Source organism: Piliocolobus tephrosceles, chromosome 9 (genome assembly GCF_002776525.5).
Source record: "Piliocolobus tephrosceles isolate RC106 chromosome 9, ASM277652v3, whole genome shotgun sequence".
NCBI classification, from domain to species: domain Eukaryota; kingdom Metazoa; phylum Chordata; class Mammalia; order Primates; family Cercopithecidae; genus Piliocolobus; species Piliocolobus tephrosceles.
In genome coordinates, this window is record NC_045442.1 from 66,834,004 (window position 1) to 66,861,532 (window position 27,529).

The 27,529-nt window shown below is 45.1% G+C and overlaps 1 protein-coding gene and 1 long non-coding RNA gene across 4 annotated transcripts in view; one reads left to right on the forward strand and one right to left on the reverse strand.

Annotated features, from left to right (window-relative positions):
* Positions 1–547: 547 nt before the first annotated feature.
* On the reverse strand, positions 548–7,221 carry PRF1 (perforin 1). Of its 2 annotated transcripts, none has more exons than XM_023205023.2 (3): positions 6,352–7,221; positions 4,037–4,579; positions 548–2,857 (listed from the first exon to the last, which is right to left on the reverse strand). In XM_023205023.2, exons 1-3 carry the CDS (start codon positions 6,423–6,425, stop codon positions 1,729–1,731), a joined length of 1,746 nt encoding a protein of 581 aa, XP_023060791.1. In that variant the 5' UTR covers positions 6,426–7,221; the 3' UTR covers positions 548–1,728. The 2 variants fall into 2 exon arrangements, with proteins under 2 accessions (XP_023060791.1, XP_023060792.1); XM_023205024.2 differs by lacking the exon at positions 6,352–7,221 and adding an exon at positions 5,230–5,282.
* Positions 7,222–15,261: 8,040 nt separating this feature from the next.
* The window catches only part of LOC111537892, a 17,053-nt gene continuing 4,785 nt past the window's right edge, over positions 15,262–27,529 (forward strand). The window contains exons 1-2 of one of the 2 annotated variants that reach the window (XR_002730142.1): positions 15,262–15,317; positions 27,163–27,412. This is a non-coding gene — a long non-coding RNA (uncharacterized LOC111537892). Of the gene's footprint in view, positions 15,318–26,068; positions 27,413–27,529 lie in introns of those variants that run through there. The other variant, XR_004229125.1, reaches the window with a different exon arrangement.

Here is a 27,529-nt window from a genome sequence, read left to right on the forward strand (position 1 = left end):
TTTGAGTGTGTGGCTGTGAATGGGACATGTGGTAACAATAGTTACACCCAGGCTTTTGTTCCTTGGTCACCCCTCCTGCCCCACCTGGGGATTTAGGGTTAGTGTAATGTCACTGCTTGGCATTTGGGCCTGTGGGTCCCATACAAACTTCAAAGAACTTAGCTTCTAGGGAGTTTCAAAAAGAGTTGGAAGGGCTGTGCCTGCTCCTCTGGACCCTCTCACAATGACCCTGCACAGCCTGCACAGCCGTGTCCAGGAAGCCGCCTGGAATCTTGCCACCCACTCCATGGGACTGTGTGCTGAGGCCTACGTCCCAGGCACGTGAAACAAAGACCATTTCATCTTATGTTGGAACCCGAGACTCTGGGTTTTTCTGTATCCAAGGCCTAGGAGGCCCACAGAGCCCACCTTGTTAGAACCAATGCTCCTTTCCTTGAAATTGTGAGACAGGGGAGAGCTTTTCAGCTTTGTGCAAAATAGTTCTGTTGAAAGTAAAACTTTCAAAACAGATAGCCCTGGATCAATTATGGCCCACACACATGTTCCCTTTAGCTTGTACCATGTTTGCCCACAAAGGTTTATTTTCACAAAGTGAAGTTAACTGCCACAGTTAGAAGTCAAATTGTGGTTTGACTTTTAAAAAGTAGAAGACCTGGCAGTACCGGGCTCACGTTCCTGCATGAAATGTTTGGCTGGAGCAGCACTGCAGCCCCTCCCCCCGCACATAAGATGCACACTCTTCAGTTTACCACAGTCCTCACCATGCCCTATTGTCTTCCAGCTGGGAGCGGAATGCCTGTTGCCATTTATCACCACGTTTATGCTGCTGCTTTCTTGAGTCAGAGAATTATGAGGAAGGTAAAATATTTTGGGTCCCCACGTTTCTGACAGAAGTGGGAAAGCAGTTTATATACGTTACCTGCCTGCCTGTTTTCACTGGGTTGCTAATGTAGAAGTTAATCTCTGGAGTTTGTTTGTTCCCATATTTTCCTCTGCCACAACACTGCCATGATGATCACCAGAACATCATATTTATTGGCCCTTCATCAAGCTATGTACATGGTGAGACAGGTCAGGACAGGCCTCCATTTGTCTGAGGGGCAAAGCATTGTGGGCAAGGAAGACAGAGCAGCTGGAGCTGATGGGACTCCAGTTAAAGCAATGAAGTGGCTTTGCCACACCACAGAGGGCTCAAGGGAAGGGTCCTAAAAGACCAGTCCTGGGCAGCTTGGTGGGAGCTTGGCCTTTCTGCCCAGCTCCTGGCTGAAGCTGTGATTTGTGTAGCTGTGACTGCAGGGCTCGAGAATGACGGAGGGCTTAGGCAGTTTGGACAGGGTGAATCGGGGTTGGCGTGTACACCCAGCCACCTCCCTGAAAAATAGTCTGAGTCTCCCTTTTCCATCTATCTGATGGGTGTCCAATCTTTTGGCTTCTCTGGGCCACATTGGAAGAATTGTGTTGGGCCACACATAAAATACACTAACACTAACCATAGCTGATGAGCTAAAAAAAAAAAAAAAAAAAAAAAAAAGGCAAAAAAAAAAAAATCTCACAATGTTTTAAGAAAGTTTGCGAATTTGTGTTGGGCTGCATTCAAAGCCATCCCGGGCCACATGCGGGCCTCGGGTTGGACAAGCTTGGTCTAATGGGAATACGAAGACAGCCCTGGCTCCCACTGTGAGAACCCCTACAGTCCAAGCACACTAGTCCTCTCCAAGCTCACTGTTCTCACCACACGGCCCCGCTCCGGTTTCCTGGAGGCTCCCCCAGAAGCATTTGGGGGATGTAGTCCAGGCAGGTGCCTCCTCCCAGGTGGGGCAAGCACCTGGCATGATAGCGGAATTTCAGGTGGCCATGTTTCAGGTTGCATCTCCCCTCATGGGAACCAGACTTGGGAGCCTGATCACAGGTGCCAAGGAGGTCATCGTCCCAGCCAGAGTCCTGATCCCAGACCTGCAACCTCAGGGGCCCCCCTGTGGCCAGGAGCACATCCCCAAAATCCAGCCGCATTGACCAGACGGGGTTGTTATTGTTCCACTCAGTTTTGGTCCTGAGCTCCTGGCCACCAAAGAACACCTTCACATAGGCATCCGTGGCAGTGAACCAGTCCCCCCACAGGCCCCACGCTTGGATGAAGGTCACCTCCAGCTGGGCCAGGCCCCTCTGCCGAGGGCAGCAGTCCTGGGTGGTGACCGCTGAGCCATGGCACACACACTGGCACGGGTCTCGGGGGCTCTTCTGCCGCCCTGGCGGGCACGGCCGGCTGCAGTCCCTCCAGCGAGCCCTGTCTGTCAGGTACTGACTCAGGGCCCTCCTCAGTGCCTCCCGCCGCGGGTCCTGGCTGTCCAGCAGCACATGCAGGGGTTCCAGGCTGTAGTCCACCAGGCCAGGGCTGCCGAGCAGCGAGTTCACCCAGGCTGAGTACTGCTCGGGCCCGGCCTGGCTCCCGAACAGCAGGTCGTTAATGGAGGTGTGATGGCCGCCAACCACTTCCGAATGGCGCTCCCGGTAGGTTTGGTGGAAGGAGGCCGTCATCTTGTGCTTCTTCTTCTTCTCCTCACAGGCTTTGGCTTCGGCAGAGGAGCTGCCGCGGGCGCCTATGTTGACCTGGGCCTCGACGGTCAGGCAGTCATCCACCTCGTCGTCCGTGAGCCCTTCCAGGGCCAGTTCACAGGTGCGCAGGGCAGTGAGGGCCGAGATGCGGCCGCCCAGCTCCACAGCCCGGATGAAGTGGGTGCCGTAGTTGGAGATGAGCCTGAGGTAGGCGGGCTGGGTGGAGGCGTTGAAGTGGAGGGGCAGGTCCCCGAGGGCCCTCTTGAAGTCAGGGTGCAGTGGGGGAGTGTGTACCACGTGGAAACTGCGAGAAGAGAGAGACCTCAGCTGGGCCCAGGGATGGTATTTCCCCCGTTCAATAAAACAACTCCTTCAGGACTGCTCAAGGTCACACGTAAGTGGGCAGAACTAGGACTGGAACCCAGGGGCCTCCAGAGTGCAAGCGCTGTGGCATGGGGCTGGCAGGGAGGCCTCCGCTCTCACCCCTCAGGGACCTCAGTGCTCTGTGTAGGTATTTTCTCTTTTCCTTTTCAAAATAACATTTTTTTTCCTTTCCTTTTAATTTTCTTATCATAAAAGCAATGATCCTGGCCGGGCACAGTGGCTCATGCCTGTAACCGCAGCACTTTGGGAGGCTGAGGTGGGAGGATCACTTGAGTCCAGGGGTTTGAGACCAGCCTGGGCAACATAGTGAGACCCTATCTCTAATATTTTTTTAAGAAAAAGAAAAAAAGAACATAAAAGCAATGATCCTGCACTGATGGTATCCATCGGACTTTGGAACCTAGTCATGTGGCCTTCATCCATCTGTCCCCCTGGATGGATCCCACATGCCCGGGATCCTGACAGCTTGGGCCATACTCAGCCTCTCTGTAGAGGAAACGTGGCCTCCAGGTCTGAGGAATCAGAGCAGGTGACTTGGGGCTGGCCCACAAACACTGTGCCTTTCTCAGATGTGGAATCTGGGTCCCAGAACTCCTACTCCCAGGGGCTAGGGTGGCAACTGCTGTTGCTCAGCAGTGTGGCCCTGCCACAGGCAGATGTGAGTATTGGTTGAGTGAATGATTGAAGCTCAGAGAGAAGTGAGATGCTCAAGGTTACACAGCAATGAGGAAGGATGACCGGGCCAGGCCTCCTGCCTCTGTCCCTATCCAGGAAGGACTCCATGGAAGGCTGGCTGTGCCCAGGAAAGGGAGGGTTGAGTACTCACTAGACCTAAATGGCACCCTGTTGGCTCTCAGACATGGTCTCACTCACTTTCTCTCTACTTGGTGTCTCACTGGGCACTCCCAGATTGGGGACCTCGTGGATGAGAGGAGGCCACAGGGCTGAATCACCTGAAGTCTGGGAGCCAGGACTGCAGTTTCTTCCTGGTAGAAGCAGCCTCCAAGTTTGATTGGAGGACTGCCTTTCCAGGGCTCCTAGACCACCTAGAGTTTCCCACACCTTTTCCAGCCCTCCACCCCCTATCCCCAGCTCTCACCTGTAGAAGCGGCACTCCACTGTGTCAGTGCTGAAGCTGTACTGGTCCTGGTGGGTCTTCTGGGCTGCGAAGTTGGCTGCCTGTGAGTGTGAGCCAGCCACAGACACATGCACGTTGCCGGTGGGCTGGGGAGTCACATCCAGCCCGACCTTCCAGTCGTTGCGGATGCTACGAGCCGCATCCCGGGCCACAGCTTCAGTGGAGCTAACTTTGGCCCTGGTTACATGGCGCTGGCAGCCAGAGCCCTGGGCCCGCCAGTTGGTGAGTGCCAGGGGCAGGCGCTGGAGGGTGCCCTCCTGTAGGGCATTTTCACAGAGGGTGCAGGTGCCGTCGGGCCGCAGGAACCTTTGTGTGTCTACTGGGAAGGAGCCCGAGCGGCGGAGGCTGGTCACGTCCACACCCTCCCCGGCCAGCCATGCACCAGGCACAAACTTGTGGCTGCGCTTGCACTCTGAGCGTGTGGCTGTGTGGCAGGGAGCAGGGACCGGCAGGGGCAGCAGCAGGAGAAGGATGCCCAGGAGGAGCAGGCAGGCCGCCATGGAGCTGCAGAGACAGGGGGCACTTGGGCTCTGGGAAGCCATGGGTGGAGGGATGGAGGATGACTGCTCCCTTCCCCCATAGCCACGGATTATCAGGGCACATGGAAGGGGAGGGGCTGAGATATCTCTTAAGTCATTATTCAATGAATGTCAGAGCTGGTATGTCCCTTATAGGCCTGGTTCAGCCCCCACATTGTACAGATGGGCCCAGAGAGGGGAAAAGCCCTGCGCAGGGTCACACAGCCAAGGGGAGCCCCTTGCTAGAATTCCCCTAAGGTCTAATGGGGATCTAGGTGGATGACTCTGTCCCCAGGACACAACTGTGGGTGGTGGGGAGGGGGCTGTGGCCACAGAAGAGGGGCAGAGTAGCTGTAGCAGATCTGGGGGAGGGCCTAGGGACCTGAGGAAGACTTCATTCTGGAGAAGTGTCATTTTTGGCCCCAGAACAAGCCACCCTTTGCCCACCCTGACTCACTCTGCTTCTCTGTCTCTGTCACTCTCTCTAACCTCTCTCCCTCCCACAGAGTCCTTAACAGAATTGGAAGAGAAATGAGGTCCTATATTGCCCCTATTCTTCCCATTTTCCCTTTGGGGCCCTTTCTCAGAGCTTTATGGAAGAACATCAGCCCGAATTCTAGAATAAAAGTTGCCCACCTGGCCAGGTGTGGTAGCTCACACCTATAATCCCAACACTTTGGGAAGCCGAGGTGGGCGGATCACTGGAGGTCAAAAGTTCGAGACCAGCCTGGCCAACATGTCGAAACCCCGTCTCTACTAAAAATACAAAAATTAGCTGGGCGTGGTGGCAGGTGCCTGTAATCCCAGCTACTCAGGAGGCTGAGACAGGAGAATCACTTGAACCTGGGAGGCGGAGGTTGCAGTGAGCCAAGATCGCACCATTGCACTCCAGCCTGGGTGACAGAGTGAGACTGCCCAAAACAAACAAACAAACAAACAAACAAACAAACAAACAAACAAACGGCAAAGGAAAAGCTGCCAACCTGACCACACCCTTGGATCCTGTGTGGGGAGAGGCCTCGAAGTTTGCTCTTCAGATCCCCTCCTGCTGCCCCTCCCCTCTTTGCCACTCCCTGCCAAGCTCTGCGGCCTTTAGCAGTGACAGGGGCCCCCCTATTGCCTACTATGGGCAACGATTGTTTAGAAAGTTCTTCCTAATTTTAAGGTGTTTCTGGGGCCTCACCTGGGCCTGTTTACGATCTGGAACCTCCTTTCTCTAACCTTATCCAAGGTGAGCTCTTCAAAGGTGTTTCCCCTTGGGTACCACAGGCTCTGACACAGGAGGGCTATGGAGAGCCCCCATTATAGCTGGAGCCTCCATGCCCTGCCCAAAGGCGTGACTTGAAGGGTGGAATTCCAGGCAGCATGACTCGCCCCAGGGAGGCAAAGAGGCCAGGGGAATCTTCAAAGGCCCTGGGCTCATCCCAGCTAGGAGGCAGGCACAGTCATAACCCTAATCCAGGGAACTCAGCCTTCATCCTGACTCTCATGGTATTCTGTCCCTGGGAGCCTCTTTCCATCTTTCTTAGAAGCTTTAATGTCAGCTCTTGCAGGGCCTTAGAAACTGTACGCTACCTCTTCATTTCATACATGAGGAAACTGAGGCCCAGAGTGGGCACAGGGCTGCCCAGTGAGTTAGTGATTGGCGCTGTCTGTGACCCAGGTGTCTTGTCTTTTAGGTCACGGTACTTCCTGCTCCATTAGGCTCTTCCCCTCCACCCAGAGCCCCAGGCCCCCAGGTCCCTGCTCTCTCCTTACCTGGAGCCCCGTATGGAGAAGCGGCTACACAGGCGGATGTCCTCTCTTCGCCGAGGCTCCTGGAATGGTGGCATCAGCCCCCCAGACAGCCCACTGTGGCTCCTTGCACCAGCCACCACTCAGATCACTTCTACTTCCTGCCCCGCCCCCAGCTGTGGTCACAGGTCCTTTGTGCTCTCCCCTCCCACGAGCACCCACCCTGTCCTCAGCCCTCATCCGGCCCCCCACTGACAGCCCTCAGGAAGCGAGCAGCAGGGCCAGAGGCTCATCTGCCGAGCAGAGCTGCTGGGGCTCCGGGACTCAGGACATACAGGCGGAGGAGGATGGTGCGCTGAGGACTTCGAGACCCGGCCCTGGTGTTGATGATCAGGCCAGCAGGGCCATCTCCTTGCTTCTGACGCACAGCATCACATGTGTGGGATGTAAGAGGCATGCAGAGGCAGGGCTGAGAGCGTGGGCCTGCACGCCAGACTGCCGAGTCTTGGCCAGCTCGGTTATGCACCAGCGGTGTGGACTGGTAGGGTTCTTCAGCCTCACTGTGCCTCAGTTTCTTCACTGAACAATTGGGATAGAAGTCATGTAGACCCTAGGGGTTGTTGTGAAGGGCTTGGAACTGTGCCTGGCCCTTCTTGAGTGTCAGTGCCTGTGGCCATTCCCTCCTCCCTGAGTGGGGAAAGAGAGATGTTGCTCTAATCTTGCCATCCACTTCCTGCTCAACCTGCATCCCAGTCTAGCCCAGGCTCCGAACCCCAAGCATGTTCCTCAGACAGGGTCTCCTGCTCCTCACTTTGTGAGAACAGCCAGTGGTCTCCATGCTGGCCCCAGCCCTGCTGAGGTCATGGGTGCTGGTGAGAGTGGTCTGGTAGCACCAGAGGACGTGTCTTCTGTACTCTGCCTTGCTTGAGGTCAGGGTGGGGTGAGGTTTCCATGGGTGGAGTGACTCACTCACAGGGCACTGGGGGACAAAATCACATGGCTTCTGGGGTGGGGGCAGTGGGTAAGCAGGGAGGTGGTTCTCACAGCTTGTTCTCATAACTGTGTATGTGATGGGAAGAAGTAGCGGCTCCAGACCACATGTGACATCATGTCTTATGGGTCACACCTTGGGGCTCATCCCTTGCGTTTATGTCCCTGCTTGCATCCCTACTCTTACAGGAACAGGGGCTTATGCTATCTTCTCGGAATCTGGCCCCATCTTCTCTCTGCGGTGTCCCCTGCCTCTTCTAGAAATTGCAGCCTCCTGATCCCTTTCCAGCTCTCACCCATGGCTTGACTTGGATGCTAAACCTGTGACGAGTTTCTTTCCTGACCATGATGGGAAGGCCAGTTTGAGGGACATAGAAGTCCTACAAAGTATCTGCAGGAAAAGAGAGGCAAAGTCTAAACAGGTTCTGATCCCAGCTTCGCCTGAAACTTACTGTATGCCTCACGGCAGTAGATATCAACCCCCTTTCTGAGCATTAGTTTCCTCATCTATAAAATCAAAGAGATGACTTTGGAATTCTACAAATCCTTCCAGCTAATGATAAAATGTGCATATGGCAGGTTTCAAGTGGCTTATGAAGTGGCTAATGCCCAAGAGATGCTGGTGGTTGTTAGGGCATCCATTAAAGAGCCAAAATGACATTAAGGTTGATGACTGTTTTTGGCTCGTTTAGCTGATGACAGCTGTCCTCCTGTCCCTCTGAAACTTGACACTTGAATGTGCATTAAGCACAGTTTTTCCTCAGACACAAGTTTCAACAAGTGCATAATTTGTTCAGTCACCAGACACCATGTATATGGTTTTCTTTAGTAGCAACTTTATTGAGATGTAATTCACATACCATATAATTCACCCATTTCAATTATACGATTCAATGGCTTTTAGTATGTTCACAGAGTTGTACAGCCACCGCTACAGTCAATTTAGAACATCTTTATCACTCTCCATAAAGAAAACCTATACCCACTGGTGGTCATTTCTCATTTCTTTTTCTTTCTTTCCGTTTTTTTTGAGATGAAGTCTTGATTTGTCACTCAGACTGGAGTGCAGTGGCGTGATCTTGGCTTATTGCAAACTCTGCCTCCCAGGTTCAAGCGATTCTCTCACCCTAGTCTCCCCAGTAGCTGGGACTACAGGCACATGCCACCACGCCTGGCTAATTTTTTTTTTTTTTTTGTATTTTTAGTAGAGATGGGGTTTCACCATGATGGCCAGGCTGGTCTTGAACTCCTGACCTGCAAGTGATCTGCCCACTTTGGCCTCTCAAAGTGCTGGGATTATAGGCGTGAGCCACCGTGCATGGCCATTTCTCATTTCTCCATAACATTAATCTACTTTATGTCTCTGTTAATTTTCCCATTTTTGACAATTCATATAAAAAGAATCATAGGATATGTGGCCTTTTGTGTCTGGCTTGTTTCATTTAATATGATACTTTCAAGGTTCATCCATGTTGTAGCATGTATCAGTACTTTAGTCCATTTCTTGGCTGAATAATATTACATTGTATGGACATACCACAGTTTGTTTACCCATTCATAATTGATGGATGTTTGGGTGGTTTCTACTTTTTGGCTGTTATGAATAATGCTGTTATGAACATTTGTGTACAGGTGTATACATATGTTTCCATTTCTCTTGGGTATATATCTAGGAGTGGAATTGCTGGGACATGTGGTAACTCTAGGTTTAACTTTTTGAGGAACTGTTTTCCAACGTGATTGCATCATTTTGCATTTCTCCAGCAGCTTATGAGAGTTTTAATTCCTCCTTTCCAAATCAAACCAAGGTTCCACTAGTTCCTTGCCAAACCTTGATTATAGCTATCCTAGTGGGTGTGAAGTCATACCTCATTGTGGTTTTGACTTGAATCTTCCCAGTGGCTAATGAAGTTGAACATCTTTCCATATGCTTATTGGCCATTTGTATACCTTCTTTGGAGAAATGTCTATTCAAGTCCTTTACCCCTATTTTGAACTGAGTTATCTTTTTATTGTTGAATTGTAATCGTTTTTTCTACATTTTGGCTTCTAGACCCTTATCAGATATAGAATTTGCAATTTTTTTTTTTCCTATTTTGACAGTTGTCTTTCTTTTCATTTTCTTGAGGGTGCCCTTGAAGTATAAATATGTTTTGTTTTTGGCCAGGCATGGTGGCTCACACCTGTAATGCCAGCACTTTGGGAGGCCAAGGTGGGAGGATTGCTTAAGTCCAGGAATTCAAGACCAACCTAGGCAATGTGGCAAAACCCTGTCTCTACAAAAAATACAAAAATTAGCCAGGCGTGGTGATGTGTACCTGTAGTTCCGGCTATTCAGGAGGCCGAAGTGGGAGGATTGCTTGAGCCCAGGAGTTCAAGACCAGCCTGGGCAACATGGCAAGCCCCTGTCTCTAAAAAAAAAAAAAGAAAACAAAACACCAAATTTGCTGGGGGTGGTGGCATAGCCCTGCAGTCCAAGCTACTCAGGAGGCTTAGGTGGGAGGATTTCTTGAGCCTGGGAGGTCGAGGCTTCAGTGAGCCAAGATTGTACCACTTTGCTCTGGCCTGGGTGACAGATCGAGACACTGTCTCAAAAAAAAAAAAAAAAAAACAAAAAAAAAAGTTTTCCTTTTGTTGCAGTTCAATTTATCTATTTTTTCTTTTCTTGCTTATACTTTTAATGCCATGTCTAAGAAGGTTCTGCCTAATCCAAGATTATGAAGATTTATTCCTATGTTTTCTTCTAAGAGTTTTATAGTTTTAGCTCTTATATTTAGGTCTATTATCCATTTGGAATTAATTTTTGTGTATGGAAACGGGTCCAACTTCATTCTTTTGCATGTGGATATCATATATGGTTTTGATTTTTTAAGTTATAAAATATCTACTCTAGATACAACAGTGCCATAAATCTTGCTGTCTTGGAACGTTCATGTCCCTCCAAGATTCATGTTGAAACTTAATTCTCAATGTAATAGTATTCAGGAGTGGGGTCTTTAGGAAGTAATTAGGTCATGAGGGTTCTGACTTCATGACTGGGATTAGTGCCCTTATAAAAGCGCTTGAGGGAGTCTGTTTGTACCTTCTTGCTCTTCTGCCCTTCCACCATGTGAGGTCACAGTAACAGGCACCATCTGTGGAGCAGAGAGCAAACTTTTACCAGATACCACGTCTGCTGGTACTTTGATCTTGAACTTTCCAGCCTCCATAACTGTGAGAAATAAATTTCTATTATTTATAAATTACGCAGTCTAACATATTTTACTATGGCAGCAGGAGTAGACTAAGCCAGAAATTGGTGCTGGGAGTGGGGTGCTTCTGTGACAAATACCTAAAAATGTGGAAGCAGCTTTGCAGCTGAGTAAGGGGTAGAGGCTGGAAGAGTTTGAGGTTCATGCTGAAAAAATCTTGTATTGCCGTGAACGGACTATAAAGGGTTTTTCTAGTGAGGGTTCAGAAGAAGAGGAGAACTGTAGAGAGAGCTTCGATCATTTTAGAGGTTATTTAAGTGGTTGCAAGTGGAACATTGGTAGAAATATAAACAGTAAAGGCTATTCTGATGAGGTCTTAGATGGAATTAAGAAACATCTTCTGGTTAAGTGGAAGAAAGGTGATCCTTGTTATAAAGTGGCAAATAATTTGGCTGAATTGTGTTTGTGTTCTAATGTTTTGTGGAAGGCAGAATTTATGAGCAACGAAATAGCATATTTGGTAGAAGAAATCTCTAAGCAAAGTGCTGAGGATGCAGCATGGCTTTTCTTGATTGCTTATAGTAAAATACAAGATGAGAGAAATGAATTAAGGGTGAAATTTATAGTTAAAAGGGAAGTAGAGCTTAAAAGAGTTGGAAAATTCTCAGCGTGGCCAGGTTATAAAGAATGAGAAATTGTTTGAGAGAGAATTCCAATGGTGTGGCCAAGTGGATGTTTGATAAGGAGATTTGTATGGATAGTAGAATGCCAGGTGATATTCATCAAGACTATGAGAAAATGGCCCCCAAGGCATTTTGGAGATCCTCAAAGCTGCTATTACAGGCCCGAGTGCCAGGGTTTTGTGGTCGGAATGGCTTCAAGGGAGGGACCCAGGATGCCTTTGGGGCTTTGGGGTTTGTTACCCTGGGTTGCATCAGATTTCTACTCCATGCATTCTGGCACAGAGTTCCTTGATCACCTCAAGTGTGGCTAGTGGGCCCAGGGGCAGTGTAGTCTACAGTGGTTGCCCCTTTGGTTGCCCCATGGATCCCATGCTCCATGGCTGGAGTGCCATGCTTCATGCCCACAAGTGTAAAATTGGATACATTGGAGCGTGGTATCCACGCAGTGTTAAACTGCAGTGGGGGCATGGCTACGACCACCTAGATCTCAAAGGATGTCCTAGAGAGCCTTGGGGCCCAGGTGGAGAACTATCATAGATGTGAGACCACTTCAGAGAGCCCCCACTAGGGAAATGCCTAGTGGACCCGTGGGGTTGGGGCCACCTCAGAAAGCCCCCTCTAGGGCTCCCAGTGGATCCGTGGGGGCAGAGTGACCCTGGAGATGCCAGACCAGGAGAGCCACCAGCATGTAACTCCATTGGAGTCTCAGAGACTGGACTCCAATACATGAGGGCCACTGCGTGGGTGGTGCCAAGCAAAGCTGTGGGGACAATGTTGCCTGGGGGCATGACTCCCATGCCAGTGTATGCAGAAGGTGGGGCATGGAGTCAAAGATTATTTTCAAGTCTTAAGATTTACTGTTGTTTGCTCTGTTGGGTTTTGGACTTGGTCAAGGCCTGTCTCTCCTTTCTTCTTTCCTATTGCTCCCTTTTGGAATGGGAATGTCTATCTATGCCCATCCCACCATTTTTTTTTTTTTTTTTGAGAGAGAGTTTCCCTCTTGTCATCCAGGCTGACTACAAAGGCGTGATCTCGGCTCATTGCAGCCTCTGCCTCCCAGGTTCAAGCGAATATCCTGCCTCAGTCTCCCAAGTAGCTGGAATTACAGATGCCCACCACCATGCCCAGCTATTTTTTTTTTTTTTTGTATTTTTAGTGGAGATAGTGTTTTGCCATGTTGGCCAGGTTGGTTTCGAACTCCTGACCTCAGGAGACCTGCCCACATTGGCCTTCCAAAGTGCTGGGATTACAGAAGTGAACCACCGTGCCTGGCCCCACCATTGTATTTTGGAAGCATATAACTTCTTTTATTTCATAGGTTGACAGTTGGAGAGCAATTTGCCTCAGGGTGATTTTATTTTATTTTATTTTATTTTATTTTTTTGAGACAGAGTCTCACTTTGTTGCCCAGGTTGGAGTGCAGTGGTGGGAATCTCGGTTCACTGCAACCTCTGCCTCCCAGGTTCAAGTAATCCTCCTGCCTCAGCCTCCCGAGTAACTGAGACTATAGGCATGTGCCATTACACCCGGCTAATTTTTCGTATTTTAGTAGAGATGGGGTTTCAACATGTTGGCCAGGCTGATATCGAACTCCTGACCTCAAGTGATCTACCTATCTCAGGATTACAGGGGTTAGCCACCATGCCTGGCCTGCCTCAGTTTGAATTAAATCTTAAGTCTCACCATATGTGATTTAGATGATACTCATTTAAAATTTGTCATTTCATTTTCTTTTTTTAAGTGACTGAGTCCCACTCTGTGGCCTGGGCTCGAGTGTAGTGGTACAGTCTCACTGCAACCTCAAACTCCCGGGCTCAGGTGATTATCCTGTAGCAGGACGAACCGCAGACAAAACTCCTCAGACACTGGATTAAAGAAGGAAGAGGTTTTTTATTCAGCTGGGAGCGTCGGCAGACTGATGTCTAAAGAGCTGAGCTCCCCGAAAAAGAAATTCTTGGCCTTTTTAAAGGCTTACAACTTTAAGGGGTCCATGTGAAAAGGGGTCGTGATAAATTGAGCATGAGTGGGAAACGTGACTGGGGGCTACATGCATAACTACATACTACTGTATGTAGTTATATGCATACTGTAGTATGCCTACTACTGTAGAACACAAAGTTTTACAATGCTTTTTTCATACAGTGTCTGGAATTTACAGATAACACAAGTAGTTTAGGTCAGGGGTTGATGTTATTATTATTACTTTTTTTAACTCCTAGGGCCGGGTGGTGGTGCTAAGGTCGTCTGGCTATTTATCTTACTTTTGTTTCTTTCTAACTTTTTGCTTTCTCTCTTTCCTCCTGTCTTGTGAATTAGGCAAGGTGGTGGGGAGGAGGGCAGCAGGAGTAGTAGTGGTCTCCTTTCTTAATCCCCCCTCAGCCTCTTGAGTAGCTGGGACTATTCAAGATGATATTCAGATGAAATGTAGACTGGACTTAAACTTTAAAGTTGATGGTGAAGTGAGTTAAGACTTTTGGGGATATTGAGATGGAATGAACGTATTTTGTATGTTAGAAGGACATGAGTTTTGGGGGCACCAGGGGTGGAATCTTATAGTTTTCTTTATTTCGTTTTTTTTTTTTTTTTTTGATATGGAGTTTCCCTCTTGTTGCCCAGGCTGCAGTGCAATGGCACGATTTCGGCTCACTGCAACCCCTGCCTCCTGGGTTCAAGTGATTCTCCTGCCTCAGCCTCCCAAGTAGTTGCAATTACAGGCATGTGTCACCACACCTGGCTAATTTTGTAATTTTTTTTTAGTAGGGATGTGGTTTTACCATGTTGGTCAGGCTGGTCTTGAACTCCTGACCTCAGGTCATCCACCTGCCTCGGCCTCCCAAAGTGTTGGGATTGCAGTAGCGAGCCACTGCGCCTGGCCTGGAATGCTATATAGTTTGAATGTTTGTGTGCTTCCAAAATTTCTGTTGACACCCCTCAGTGCAATAGTATTAAGAAGTATTAAGAGTATTAAGAGGGTCCTGCCCTCATGAGTGGGATTAGTGCCCTTATAAAAGGGCTTGAGGGAGTCTATTAGTCCCTTTTGCCTTTCTACCCTTCTGCTGTGTGTGTGAGGACAAAAGGTGTTGTCTATGGAGTAGGGCAAGCCTTCGCTGGACACTGAGTCTGCTGGCACCTTGATCTTAGACTTCCCAGACTCCAGAACTGTAAGTAATAAAGTTCTATTATTTATAGATTACCCACCCTAAGGCCTTTTGACATAGCAGCAGGAACAGACGAAGGCAGCACTGGACATAGAATGCATGAGGGAGATGCAGCGTGATTGCATTTGCTGATGTGCAGCACCTACCACATAAACTACAACTGTGACCTGAAATCAAAGAGGTCCTTTAACAAAACTAGTTTAGATGGTAATTATTGTGCATATATTAAAGATCCAAAATGCAGTCACAGGTGGTGTTTTCTTCACCCTGAGATAATTCTTTAGTGCCTTTTCTTTACAAGTTTGTGAAACTTTGAGGTTCTTCTCCCTCAGCCCTCAACAGTGTTACCCGCAGTTCTTGTTTTGCCCTTTGTCTCATAAAATGAGACAAAAGAACTGAAGAAATCTTTCCTTTTTTTCCATTCTGCAAAAGGCTTATAGAAGATTGGCACTCTGTTGGTGTAATTGGGTAGATTTTAAACTACTGGGTCCATGTCTTGGATCCAGTAGCTCTATTCAGGTTTTCTGTTTTGTTTTCTGGTATCAGTTTTGGCAAGTTATGTTTTGCTGAATCCTTCACACTATCTAAAATTTCACACTTGTGGGCATGAAGTTGTTTACAATGTTCTTTCTCTTAAAAACAAAATCTTTATGAGTTGGTAGTGATGCCCTATTTTGATAAAAGATTCAAAAAATTGCTTTTTTCTTTTTTATGGATCAGTCTTGATAAAGATTTATACATATCACATTAATTTTTTCAAACAACCTACTCTTGGCTTTATTGATTTTCTCCAGTGTATTATTATTTTCCATTTTGTTAATGTCATAAAATTTTTTTTTTTCACTTCCTTCCTTTTCCGTTTTCTTTGGGCTTCTTCTGTTGTTCTTTTTCTAACTTCTTGAGTTGAACCCTTAGCTCATTAATTTTCAGTCTTTCTTTTTCTTTATTTTCAGTAAGGAAATGCTTCTGTAAGTAATCTTTTAAGCCTCTACATTTCTAAGAATCCTTTTAACTGTGTCTCTAAAGTTTTGGGATGTGGTATTTTCATAATTGCCTAGTTTTAAAATATTTTCTACATTTTCTTATAATTTCTTTTTTGGCTTGTAAGTTATTTAAAAGTGTGCTTTCCACGTTTTCAGTCATGGGAGTTTTAAATGCTGTCTGTTGGTTATGAATTTCTAACATAGTTGCATTGTCGTCAGAGCATGTTGTCTGTGTGACACCCATTCATTAAGGTTTATTGACATTTTTTCTATGGTCTACCAAATGTTTAGTTTTGTAAATGTTCCTGTGTACTTGAGAAGAATATGTATTTGTTAATTTTTGGAAGCAGGGTTCTATGTTCAAATCTGTGGTCTTTTGAGACAGTCACTGAGAGAGCCATGTTGAAATCTACTAGGATGAAGGTAGATTGTTTAACTTCTCTCTATACCTTTCATTCTGTCAGTTTTTGCTCTATATGTTTGGAAGCTGCTTTATTAAACAAGTTTAGTATAGTGTTGGCTTCCAGGATTGAACTCTTTATTATCATGTAGTGGCTCTTTTTATCTCAAATAATGCTTTTTGCCTAAATGTCTATTTGGTCTGGTATTAATAGAGCTATTCCAACTTTCCTTTTTTTAGTATTATTTTTAACTGTGGTAAAATATATGTAACATGGAATCTACCATTTTATTTTTATTTTATTTTATTTTTGAGACGGAGTCTCACTCTGTCGCCTGGCTGCAGTGCAGTAGCACGATCTAGGCTCACTGCAAGCTCTGCCTCCCGAGTTCAAGTGATTCTCCTGCCTCAGCCTCCCAAGTAGCTGGGACTACAGGCACACGGCACCATGCCCAGGTAATTTTTTTGTACTTTTAGTAGAGACGGGGTTTCACCATGTTGGCCAGGATGGTCTCGATCTCTTGACCTCGTGATCCGCCCGTCTCGGCCTCCCAAAGTGCTGGGATTACAGGCGTGAGCCACTGTGCCTGGCCTATTTTAATAATTTTTAAGTGTACCGGCTTTCTTTTGATTTGTTCCCAGCATGGATGTATTCCATCTTACTTCCAAATTCGCTGTGCTCTTACATTTTAGGTAGGCCTCTGTTAAACACAATTAGTTGGATTTTGTTTTGTCATCCAGCCTGAGGGACTATCTGTTTAACTATGTGTTAAGTCCGTGTATGTTTATTGTGATTACTGTTCTAATAGAGTTTGTTTCCACCATAATATTTTATATTTGTTTATTGTCTTGCTTTTTTCTGTGTGTTCTTCCTCCCCTCCTTCCTTCTTTCTTTTAGGTTGACTGAACTTTAAAAAAATTACATTCTTTACTCTCTACTAGTTTAGCTCTTACAACCTCTATTTCTGATTATTTGGTGGTTACCCATAACAATGCTAATATGCATTCTAAACAAAGTCTAAAATTGTTTACTACTTCCCGCCTTCCCAAGGATACAAAGATCTCAGAATGCTGCTAACTAAAATCACCTTTTGGCCGGGTGCAGTGGCTCACACCTGTAATCCCAGCACTCTGGGAGGCCGAGGTGGGTGGATCACCTGAGTTCAGGAGTTTGAGACCAGCCTGGTCAACATGATGAAACCCCGTCTCTACTGAAAATACAAAAATTAGCCAGGTGCGGTGATGTGCACCTGTAATCTCAGCTCCTCGGGAGGCTGAGCGGGGAGAATCGCTTGAACTCAGGAGGTGGAGGTTGCAGTGAGCTGAGACTGCGCCACTGCACTCCAGCCTGGGTGATAGAGTGAGACTCCACCTCAAAAAAAAAAAAAAAATAACATAATAAAATCATCTTTTGTTATTCTGAAAGTTATTTTTGTCCAGTATTTTAGTTTCATCTCATTTTTCCTCTGCTAAATTATTTATTAGTACTATTGTTTGATATAATCAATATTTGTCTGTATTTACCCATGTTTACCAGGATCTTTGCTCATTTATTCTTTGATCTAGCTTTCTTTGGTGATAATTTTTCTTTTCCTTGAAGTGGGTGTTAGAAGTGCTTTCAGTGAATCTCTCTGGTAGCACATGCTCTCAGTTTCTGTTTGTCTGAGCTGTCTATTTCATCCTTGTTCTTGAATTATCATTTGAGGTGGTTGACCCTTTGAAGTTATTGCTGGTTGACTCCCGTCAGCGCTTCTAAGTTATTATGTCACAGTTTCTGGCTTCCACTGTTGCTACTGTTTAATTGTCATTCTTTGTAGGGAATTTGTCTTTTGTGTTGGGGAGGCTGTTTTTAAGATCTTTTTGGTTTTAGTTTTCTGAAAATTTACTATGAAGTACATATCTAGAGATGACTTCTTTAAATGTATTCTGTTTGGGAGCTGTGGTGCTTCCTGAGTCTGAGGATTCACATCCTTTAACATTCTGGAAAAAATCTTGGCTGTTATAGTGTCGTATATTCCATTTCTCGCGTTTGCTCTGCCTTTTGCTTTTTTTTTTTTTTTTTTTTTTTTCTGATACAGGATCTCGCTCTGTTGCCCAGGCTGGAGTGCAGTGGCACAATCTTGACTCACTTCAAACTCTGCCTCCCAGGCTCAAGCTATCCTCCACCTCAGCCTCCTGAGTAGCTGGGACTACAGGCACACACCATTAGGTTTGGCCTATTTTTGTATTTTTGGTAGAGAAAGGGTTTCACTATGTTGGCCAAGCTAGTCTCAAACTCCTGAGCTCAGGTGATTTGCCTGTCTCAACCTCCCAAAGTGCTGGGATTACAGGCATGAGCCACCGTGCCCAGCCTACCTTTTGCCTTTTTGAATGCCACTGGTGATATAATAGTCCTTTTCACTCTCTCTTCCATGTCTGTTATGTTTTTTTCTTATTTCCCACTTTCAGTCTTTTTGTACTGAGTTGCCATTATTTTTCTCCTGTTCTTTTCAATTCATAAATTGTTACTTCAGATGTGTCTAATGTACGATTAATTCATCCTTTGGGTTTTAAGATTAGGTAATACACTTACCAAGATGCACAAATCAAAGTGGTGGAAAAAAATATACAGTGAATAATCCTTCTCTGGCTCTTTCCCCATTTGTTCCAGTCCAACTGACCTCCACAGGTGCCACTGGTTTTTTTTTTTTTTCCTAATTTATTTGGAGGCCTCTCAGAGTTTCATCATGCCAATAAAAGCAAATGCAAATATAAACAGTTTTTAAAAAAATTTTCCTCCTTTCTCACACAAAAGGAACACTATTATACATCTTGCTGTGTACTTTGTCTTTAGTTTTACTTAATACAGTTTGGAAATCTTACCTTATAGCACATAATTTCCTCAATCTTTTATTTTAAAAAAATGTTGCATAGTATTTCGTTATATGGATGAACCGTAACTTATTGGGCCAGCCTTTTAATGATGGCCATTTGGGTTATTTATAGTCTTTTGCTCTGATGAACAATGTTGCAGTAAATAACCTTGTACACACCTCCTTTTGGACATGTGGAGGATATCTGTAGAATAAATTCCCAGGAATTGAATTGCTGGAACAGAACAGTATGCATTTTCAATTTTGTAATACATTTGCCATAAATAGCCCCCATAGGGACAAGCACCAGTTTTCACTCTTTTTTTTTTTTTTTTTTTTTTGAGACGGAGTCTTGCTCTGTTGCCCAGGCTGGAGTGCAGTGGCCGGATCTCAGCTCAGTGCAAGCTCCGCTTCCTGGGTTCACGCCAGTCTCCTGCCTCAGCCTCCCGAGTAGCTGGGACTACAGGCGCCTGCCACCTCGCCCGGCTAGTTTTTTGTATTTTTAGTAGAGACGGGGTTTCACCGTGTTAGCCAGGATGGTCTCGATCTCCTGACCTCGTGATCCGCCCGTCTTGGCCTCCCAAAGTGCTGGGATTACAGGCTTGAGCCACCGCGCCCAGCCCCAGTTTTCACTCTTACCAGCAAAGCATAAGTGGCCTCATTTCCCTCAGTATTACCTATGAAATTTTTTTGTTTAGTTAATTTTTGCTTTTAATGATTTGTGTGTAAACTCTCTGTTTCATTCTTTTTCCAAATTTCATGACTATGTCTCCTAGTTATTGAAACAAATTTTAAACATGTCTATGTATTCATTTTGGGTTTTATTATCTAGTTATGCCAATACATAAAACCTTTGGTGCAGCTCATTCTTTATCTTGTTATACAGCTGAATCTTCCTGCTTGGTGGATTGTCTCCTTGAGGGTTTTGCTTGCAGTGTTAGATTGTGAGCTCATTCTTGGCTGCCCTTTACCTGTGGGAATCCTGCAAAGCTTAGGATTGAGAACATTCCTCCAAAGTGGGTTTGCATATGCTTTTATGAGACACCTTCCGTTTTTACCGATTCAGACTTATTTATGCTTATTTTTTGGCTTGGCATGTTCTGACGCACGCAAGTGGCATACGGAAAGGTAGACCTGTAGTTCTGATGTTTAAGGAGAGACCATCCTTCCGCTCAGATTTAAGACTGAGAAAAACGAGTTTTTTTCTGGACTCACTTTCCCAGTAAATAGATCCTTTTAACAGCCTATCCTTTGATTGACATTATTAGCCCTTTGAGTATTTGTTTAGGTTTTTACGTAGAGTGGTCTCAGCTTCAATTCCCCTACTCTGCAACCCTGCCCGACCTTATTTCCTGTTGTTCCTGTGGTCACCGTAGCCTGAGGTCCTGTCTTCTCTGGCCTGGCCTGTGTCCTCAAGGCATCCCTGGCTGTTGGCCTGGTTTACCCTCTAGTTTTTGCTTCTTTGTTATTTTTGGCTCCTTAGTATTTCACTTACTTTTTTCCAATTTTATTTATGCTTTTTGGTATATGTATTATGTACATTTTTGATATATGCATTTAATTTTGTCTTTCTAGGTAACAGAAGTGGGTTTTCTAATGGAGAGCTTTTAAGGATAGCTACTCTGTAATATTTGTTCTTTATTCTTCATTCAGTGAATATTTATTGACTGCCTACTATGTGCTAGATTTTTCTGTTCTTTCTGTTTTACTTTAAAAGACTCAAAGGACTCTGGTAGGTATAGCAACCACTAGTAAATTCAGATAAAGACGTTTTTTGTTTGTTTGTTTTGTTTGTTTGCTTTTTCCTGTTTTAACATGGAGACCTTTTTCCTTGTTGTTGTTGAGAGGTAGTCTTCTTATATCACCCAGGCTGGTCTCAAACTCCTGGGCTCAAGGGCTCCTCCCATCTCAGTCTCCCGAGTAGCTGGGATTATAGGCATGAGCCACCATGCCCGGCTCCTAGCACAGAAATCTAAGCCCATGATGGCGAGGGCTATGAACAAACCTATGGTGGTTACAAATTCATACTGACAACATTTTCATATAAGATTGACCCAATTTAGGGAGCACAAAGAGAGCATTTCTAACACCTTTGGTCTGAGGTTCACCCCACCACATTAACTCTATCAGTTAACCAAACAAGAACCTAGAATGCGAATGTGCATGTTGTGGAAATGAGTGGTAGAAGTAGACTCTCCCGCTGTGATGACTGAATGTTTATGTTTCCACCAAAATTCATGTGTTCAAATCCCAACCACCAATGTGATGGTACTAGGAGGTGGAGACTTTGGGAAGCAGTAGGCCATGAGGGCAGTAATCAGGTCATAATCCCTTACGAATGGTGTCAGTGCCCTTATTAGAGAGGCTCCAGAGGACTGGAATGAAATGAGGAGACAGCCATCTGCAACTCAGAAGAGGGCCCTTGCCAGAGCCTAGCAAGCTGGCACCCTAATCTCAGACTTCTGGCCTCCAGAACTGGGAGACATCAATTTCTGTTCTTTTAAGTCACCCAGTCTGTGGTACTTCTGTTATAGCAGACTGAACAGATGAAGAGACCTGCATTTGTTTTGTTTTAAATCAATGTTAACACTGAGGATTGCTATAAGGCTTACTGTAGGAATCTCCCAGAATGAACCTATACTTAGAGGAACTGGAAAGACATCAGGGTCCCCTTCTCTTCTGTCCCTTCTGTAGCTCCTGTTCAGATTTTGTAGCCTTTTACCTCCTTTTCTTTCTCCTCTTCATCCTTCCCTTTCACCAGATTGCCTTCTTGCCCCTCATTTGCTTCAGGAGACCCATGGTAGCTGTTTAGAAATGGTAGCCCCCATCTTCGCATTTGGCTCCATGACCCCTACTCTTGATTTTGTCTGACACAGACTTTACAGTTTACAAAGAGTTTTGTGTGTGTTATTTCGTCTGCACCTAACAATGTTGTGACATAGGCAAAATATTGTTATCCCTATTTTTTTTTTTTAATTAAAAAAACTGAGACCCAGCAAGAAGTACTTGCCCAACATTATACAACCAACAAGTGACAAAGCAGGGAGCAGACCTAGGTTTTCTGGCTTGAGGCCAGTGCTCTCACAGGAGCCTGGCTCATACAGCTGGCTAGTAAATCCACATTCAAGTGAAATTCCAATGTCTGGAAAAATTGGATTTCTAACTCATCCCTGAGCTCCCAATTTTCTGATATTTCTATTAAAGAACAGTAGGTCTGTTACTTCTCTGTGAGAGCAGTGTCCTTAGATTATACAGTTTAAAAATTTGGTGTGGGTTTTGGGAATGTTCTGAGGGTCTGTCTACTATCGGATCTGGCCAACCAGCCATGCTGAGCCATGGTTGGGGTTTTCTGATGGATTACTAGTGGCCAAGGGCTTGTGAAAACATAAATGTCTCACTGAGCGCAAACCTGAATGGAAAAAAAGAAAAGAAGTTCTGAGTAAGAGTCTGACTAATGACTTCTTGGAAGAAACTGAACAGTGTCTGAGACTTTTTCATCTGCCTTTAGCTAGCAAAGTTTCTTCCGAAAGCCCCACAGCCCCATGCATTTGACCAGCACAGGTGGATTCGTACATTCATCCACCATGCTATTCACTGATGGTCTTTAATGAACACATATTATGCACGAGGTGCTAATGATCACAGAGAGGGCTACAAAGAAGCATAAAATAGGGTTCCATCCTTAAAGGAGCCTACCATCCATATATACATTTTGGCACCGTAATTGAACTTACAGTTCTGAGAGCCAGACTGCCTGGTCAAAATTCCAGCTGTACCACTTTCAACTAACAACAATTAACCTTGTATCCGAGTATTTATGTCTTTAAACTGCAGTGTCCTCATCTGTAAAATAAGACCAACAATGGTACCCATCCAACTATGCCTCTAACTCAGAGCACTGCTGTGAAGATGAAATGAGGTAATAATGTGTTTAAAGAGCTTGGCGCAGAGTAAAAGATCAAAATAAAAGTGAGATCATTGGCATAAAACTTTAAGGTGGTTTGGGATGTGTGGCTTAGCAATGAAGAGCTATCGTGGTTCGGAGAGGAGCAGTGGGTTTGGGTCTCTATGTTACCAGAACAAGATGCACGTGAAGGATTGGCAGGTAGCAAAGACTGTGCAGAGGTTTTCAGGGCGGAGAACAACAGGGTCAAAGGCATGGAGATAAAAAAGAGTGACTCACATTGAAGGAAACAGCATGTGTTTCTGGGTTGGACTAGGACGTAGGGATAAATGAGTGGGTATTAATCATTATAAGTGTAAGTTTCCCATATTTAACATGCACTATCTCCCAGGCACCTTGTGAATTTATAATTATCATGTAAATTAATCCTCCCAACAACCCATGAAATCTCCCCATAAAATCTTGAAACTTGCCAGCTAAATATTCTTTCTACGACAAAACCTCACACAGAGGCAAAATGGCTGGGAGTAGACTCTAAACTGAGCAAGACAGGGCGCCACATAAAGAGAAGGTCCAGACAAAACTGGGGGAGGGCTACAGAGGAAGTCATTCCCAGACTCTTCAGCCCATTTTAAAGACATTTTTCAGTACAACAGAAGAGGGAGCCCTAGAGTCATCAATCTTGACCAAGAACTCTTTTTCCCATTCTCCCCATTGAGGACTGCCCGAAAATCTGTCTCATTTAAACAAAAGCAATGTAAAAGGATTGCAGAGGAGAAATCCAGTCCCATTCAGTTTTTTTTTTTTTTTTTTTTTTAAGAAAAAGAAGTTGATTAGCATAGTAACAGGTCATCAGGCAATGATCTCTGGAAAGACATGCCCTACAAAATAAATAAAATTTTTCATTTGATATTTTTTAATGAAGTAGAAGAGTTTTTAAAATGACAGAATTTAGGAAACTAAAGCATAAGTCAGGATTCTAAAAATTAAGAGATGAGATAATTGGACACAAGGAAAATTTGAAAAGAGCTCACACAGAATTTAGTTAGGAAAAAAACATTTTTCTTTTCTAAAAAAAACCCCAACCATTTTAGAAATAAAAACAAGCTAGAGTGAATAAATAATATAAATAATGTCATAAGAGAAATAGAAGGTGAAAAAGAGGAAATTTAAAAAATCAAAAGTGGAGACTGGTTAAAAAAAGATATAAAAGTGATAGATGGGGAAGATAGGATCCAACCCATGTATAAAAGGGACCCTAAAGAAGAAAACTGAGGTAATGAAACAGAATAAATACATACTGTATAGTTAAGTATGTTAACGTTCCTCTCTCTTTAACTGATAAAACAAGTGGACAATAAATCAGTAAAGATACAAAAAAATTGAACAATACAATGATAAGCTTGACTCAATTGACATATATAGGACACTGTACACATATACCAAAGTGTTGATGAAAAGGCTGAACTTTGTAAAATATTTAAAGAGGTTTATTCTGAGCCAATATGAGTGACCGTGGCCCAGGATATGTTCTCAAGAGGTCCTAAGAAAGTGTGCCCAAGGTGGTTGGGCTACAGTTTGGTTTTATACATTTTAGGGAATAAGAGTTGCAAGCAAAGACATAAGTCAATACATGGAAGGTGTACACTGGTTCAGCCTAAAGAGGTGGGATGTCTTGTGGGGAGGGGACTGCTTCCAGGTCATATAGGTAGATTCAGAGATTTTCTGATTGGCAATTGGTTGAAAGAGTAAGCTTTGTCTAAAGGCTTAAGAAGTCAGTAGAAAGGAATGCTTGAGCTAAGACAAGGGGGTTGTGGAAGCCAAGGCACTTGTTACATAGATGAAGTCTCATAGGTGGCAGCCTGCAGAAAGCATGTGATGCCATACCAGAATTAGGTTGGAATTTTGTGTTTTATTACCACAAAGAGTCTGTTTTGTCAGTCTTATGATCTCTATTTTAATATTAATGCTGGCCAGTTGTGCCTAAACTCCAAAAGGGAGGGGGCATAATGAGGCCTATCCAACTTCCCTTCCCATCATGATTGGGAATTCATTTTTTCAGGTTTCCCTTGGCCCAGAGGGAGTCCATTCAATCAGTTGGGGAGCTTAGGATTTTGCTTTTGGTTTACAAAAGAAATATGTCTTTTTTTTCAAGCGCATACTGAACATTTACCTAAATTGGCCATTTACTGGGCCATAAAATATCTCAAAAAATTTCAATGGATTAAAAATTTACAGAGAATGTTACTCAATGAATTAAGCAAGAAATCAATAACAAGAACAAAAAGTAAACAAAAAAAAAATCAAAATGTTTGAAACTATACAAGGGTTAAATTACATTTAGCCTAAAGCTGCCTCCTTACATAGTTCAAATTTGGCCTAAAGGTTTCTCGGTAAGTAATGAACTGTAACCTAACTGGATGTGTAAACAGACTATAACCTACTCTTTTTTTTTTTTTTTTTTTTTTTTTTTTTTTGACAGAGTCTCACTGTATCACCTAGGCTGGAGTGCAGTGGCATGATTTTGGCTTACTGTAACCTCCACCTCCCAGATTCAAGTGATTCTTGTCCCTCAGCCTCCCGAGTAGCTGGGATTAGGTGCACACCACCATGCCCAGCTAATTTTTATATTTTTAGTAGAGATGGGGTTTCACCGTGTTGCCCTGGCTGGTCTTGAACTCCTGACCTCAGGTGATCCACACACCTTGGCCTCCCAAAGTGCTAGGATTACAGGCGTGAGCGACCATGCCTGGCCTTGTAACCTACTCTTGTAGCAAGTAGGTCTTAGCCAACCACAGCAGTCATACTTCAACCACTTACAGGCAACTAATGGTTCAAACCATGCTCAGATAAGGCGAATGCTTAGTTGCCTTTTGGATTGGCTGCAAAGCAACTAATCTGGCTGTTTCCACATCTCACTTCCGTTTTCTGTATTTCATTTTCGTTTTTCTGTCCATAAATCCTTTCCAACCACCAGAGTCACTTTGAACCTATTCTGGTTCTAGGGACTGCCCGATTTGTGAATCATTCTTCGCTCAATTAAACTCCGTTAAATGTAGTTTGTCTAACACTTTTCTTCTAACACCAATATCCTTCAAAATAAGTTCCAAGTCAAAGAATAAGTCAGAAAATACTTTTAACTGAATGATAAAAATATGATACACCAAAATACATGGGATGCAACTAATATTATGTTTAGAGGGAAGTTTATGGTCATAAATGCACATTTCAGAAAAGGAGAAAGATTTACTATTGTAAAAACCCAAAATATGTTACTCTAAAATATGGCTTTAGCAGATCAGAATATGCTACTCCAAAACATGCCTTTGGCATAAGAATGATTTTGAGCTGATTATTATTATTATTTATTATTTATTTATTTTTTTTGAGACAGAGTCTCGCTTTGTCACCTAGGCTGGAGTGCAGTGGTGTGATTTTAGCTCACTGCAAGCCCTGCCTCCTGGGTTCATGCCATTCTCCTGCCTTAGCCTCCTGAGTAACTGGGACTACCGGCACCCACCACCATGCCCGACTAATTTTTTTTTTTTTTTTTTGTATTTTTAGTAGAGATGGGGTTTCATCATGTTAGCCGGGATGGTCTCAATCTCCTGACCTTTTGATCCGCCTGTCTTACCCTCCCAAAGTGCTGGGATTACAGGTGTGAGCCACTGTGACTGGCAAAGCTGATGATTTTTTATGGCAGTGGCTGCTGCCATCATGCTGGCTGCAGCAGGGAGGCACGGCTTTGGCTGCATACTCCGTAAAGCTGGGGAGTCTTGCCCCTTCTGAGTTGGGAGGAGAGCTCTCTGGGTGCTGCTGCAACTGCCCAACCAGCAACTTCAGACCCATACCTCCTGCTCTACGGAGCATGCCGGAGACTCACCATCCTGGGTAGGGCTACAGCCATCCAAACTGCAGCTGTGCTCTTTGGGGAGGTCTGGGAGCAGGCAGGATCTGCCTTCCTGGGTGTGGCTGTGACTGCCTTCTCAGGTGCAGGAGCTGGGTATCTCTGCAGGCTGCACCCTCAGTGGCCTTAGGAAGGACACTCCCCTATCCCTCCAAGCTCAGAGGTGTCTTTTCCCACTGCCTGGCTTCTCTCCACTCATGGTGCCTCCTCTGATCTTCGAGGGGGTGTTGGGGCCGAGCCCAGGGGCCATGAATAGCAGCAGGAGGCAGATTGATTTCTGGGTGGAAGGGAGCTGGTCCCCAGTAAGGCCCCACCTTCAGGCCAAGGAAGGTCTGAAGGCTGGGGGCTGGGCTGCCAGTCCTGCAGACTGGCAGACTGGTGGGGGGACTTGTGGTGCCTCTTCTGGGCCTCCCATGGCCACCCATGGACGAATTGGCATGCACTTCCTTCCCTCTGAGGCCCATAAATGCCCAGGGCTCAGCCAGAGTGGGGCAGAGGACGAGCAGGGCAGAGATGATGGGAGGACCAGCTTCAGAGAGGAGTACTCGCTCTGCAGATAGTGGCAGAGACCTGCAGGAATGTCCAAATGACCTGCCTGCAGAGAGGAGCTATCCTCTCCAGGGCCTCTTTTCTGTGGACAGCTGAACACTGGATGGGATGACCTGCTTACAAAGAGGAACTATCCACTCCTCTAAGCTGTTCTAACACTAAATAAAACTCTTCTTCACCCTTCACTTGTCTGTGTACCTCATTCCTCCTGGATGCAGGACAAGAATTTGGGCAATGGTGCTGTGGCCACAGAGGTTTCTGGCCAGAAAAGGCAACACCCCAGAGATCCCGTAACATTTTGAGAAACTGCAGACATGGGAGAAGCTGTGAAAACAGAGTAAAAATTACCCTTTTATAAGGGAAATTCAAAGCCATAAAGGAAATCTCCATTTGTAAAGATGTTTCCTGCTGAGTACCAGAAACAGAAGGATGATGCTAAATCACTGGAAACTCTCATCAGTGGAGAAGGTATCAACTTAAATCTGCCTAACAAACCTTATCCTATTTCCTATTTTCTTTTCTTTTCTTTCTTTCTTTCTTTCTTTCTTTCTTTCTTTCTTTCTTTCTTTCTTTCTTTCTTTCTTT

Excerpts from the sequence above, each read along its gene's own strand:
- PRF1 (XM_023205023.2), bottom strand. The coding sequence starts at position 6,425 with ATGCCACCATTCCAGGAGCCTCGGCGAAGAGAGGACATCCGCCTGTGT. Across the intron at positions 4,580-6,351 it reads TTCTCCATACGGGGCTCCAG|CTCCATGGCGGCCTGCCTGC; the intron begins GTAAGGAGAGAG and ends CTGTCTCTGCAG. Across the intron at positions 2,858-4,036 it reads GTGGAGTGCCGCTTCTACAG|TTTCCACGTGGTACACACTC; the intron begins GTGAGAGCTGGG and ends CTCTTCTCGCAG.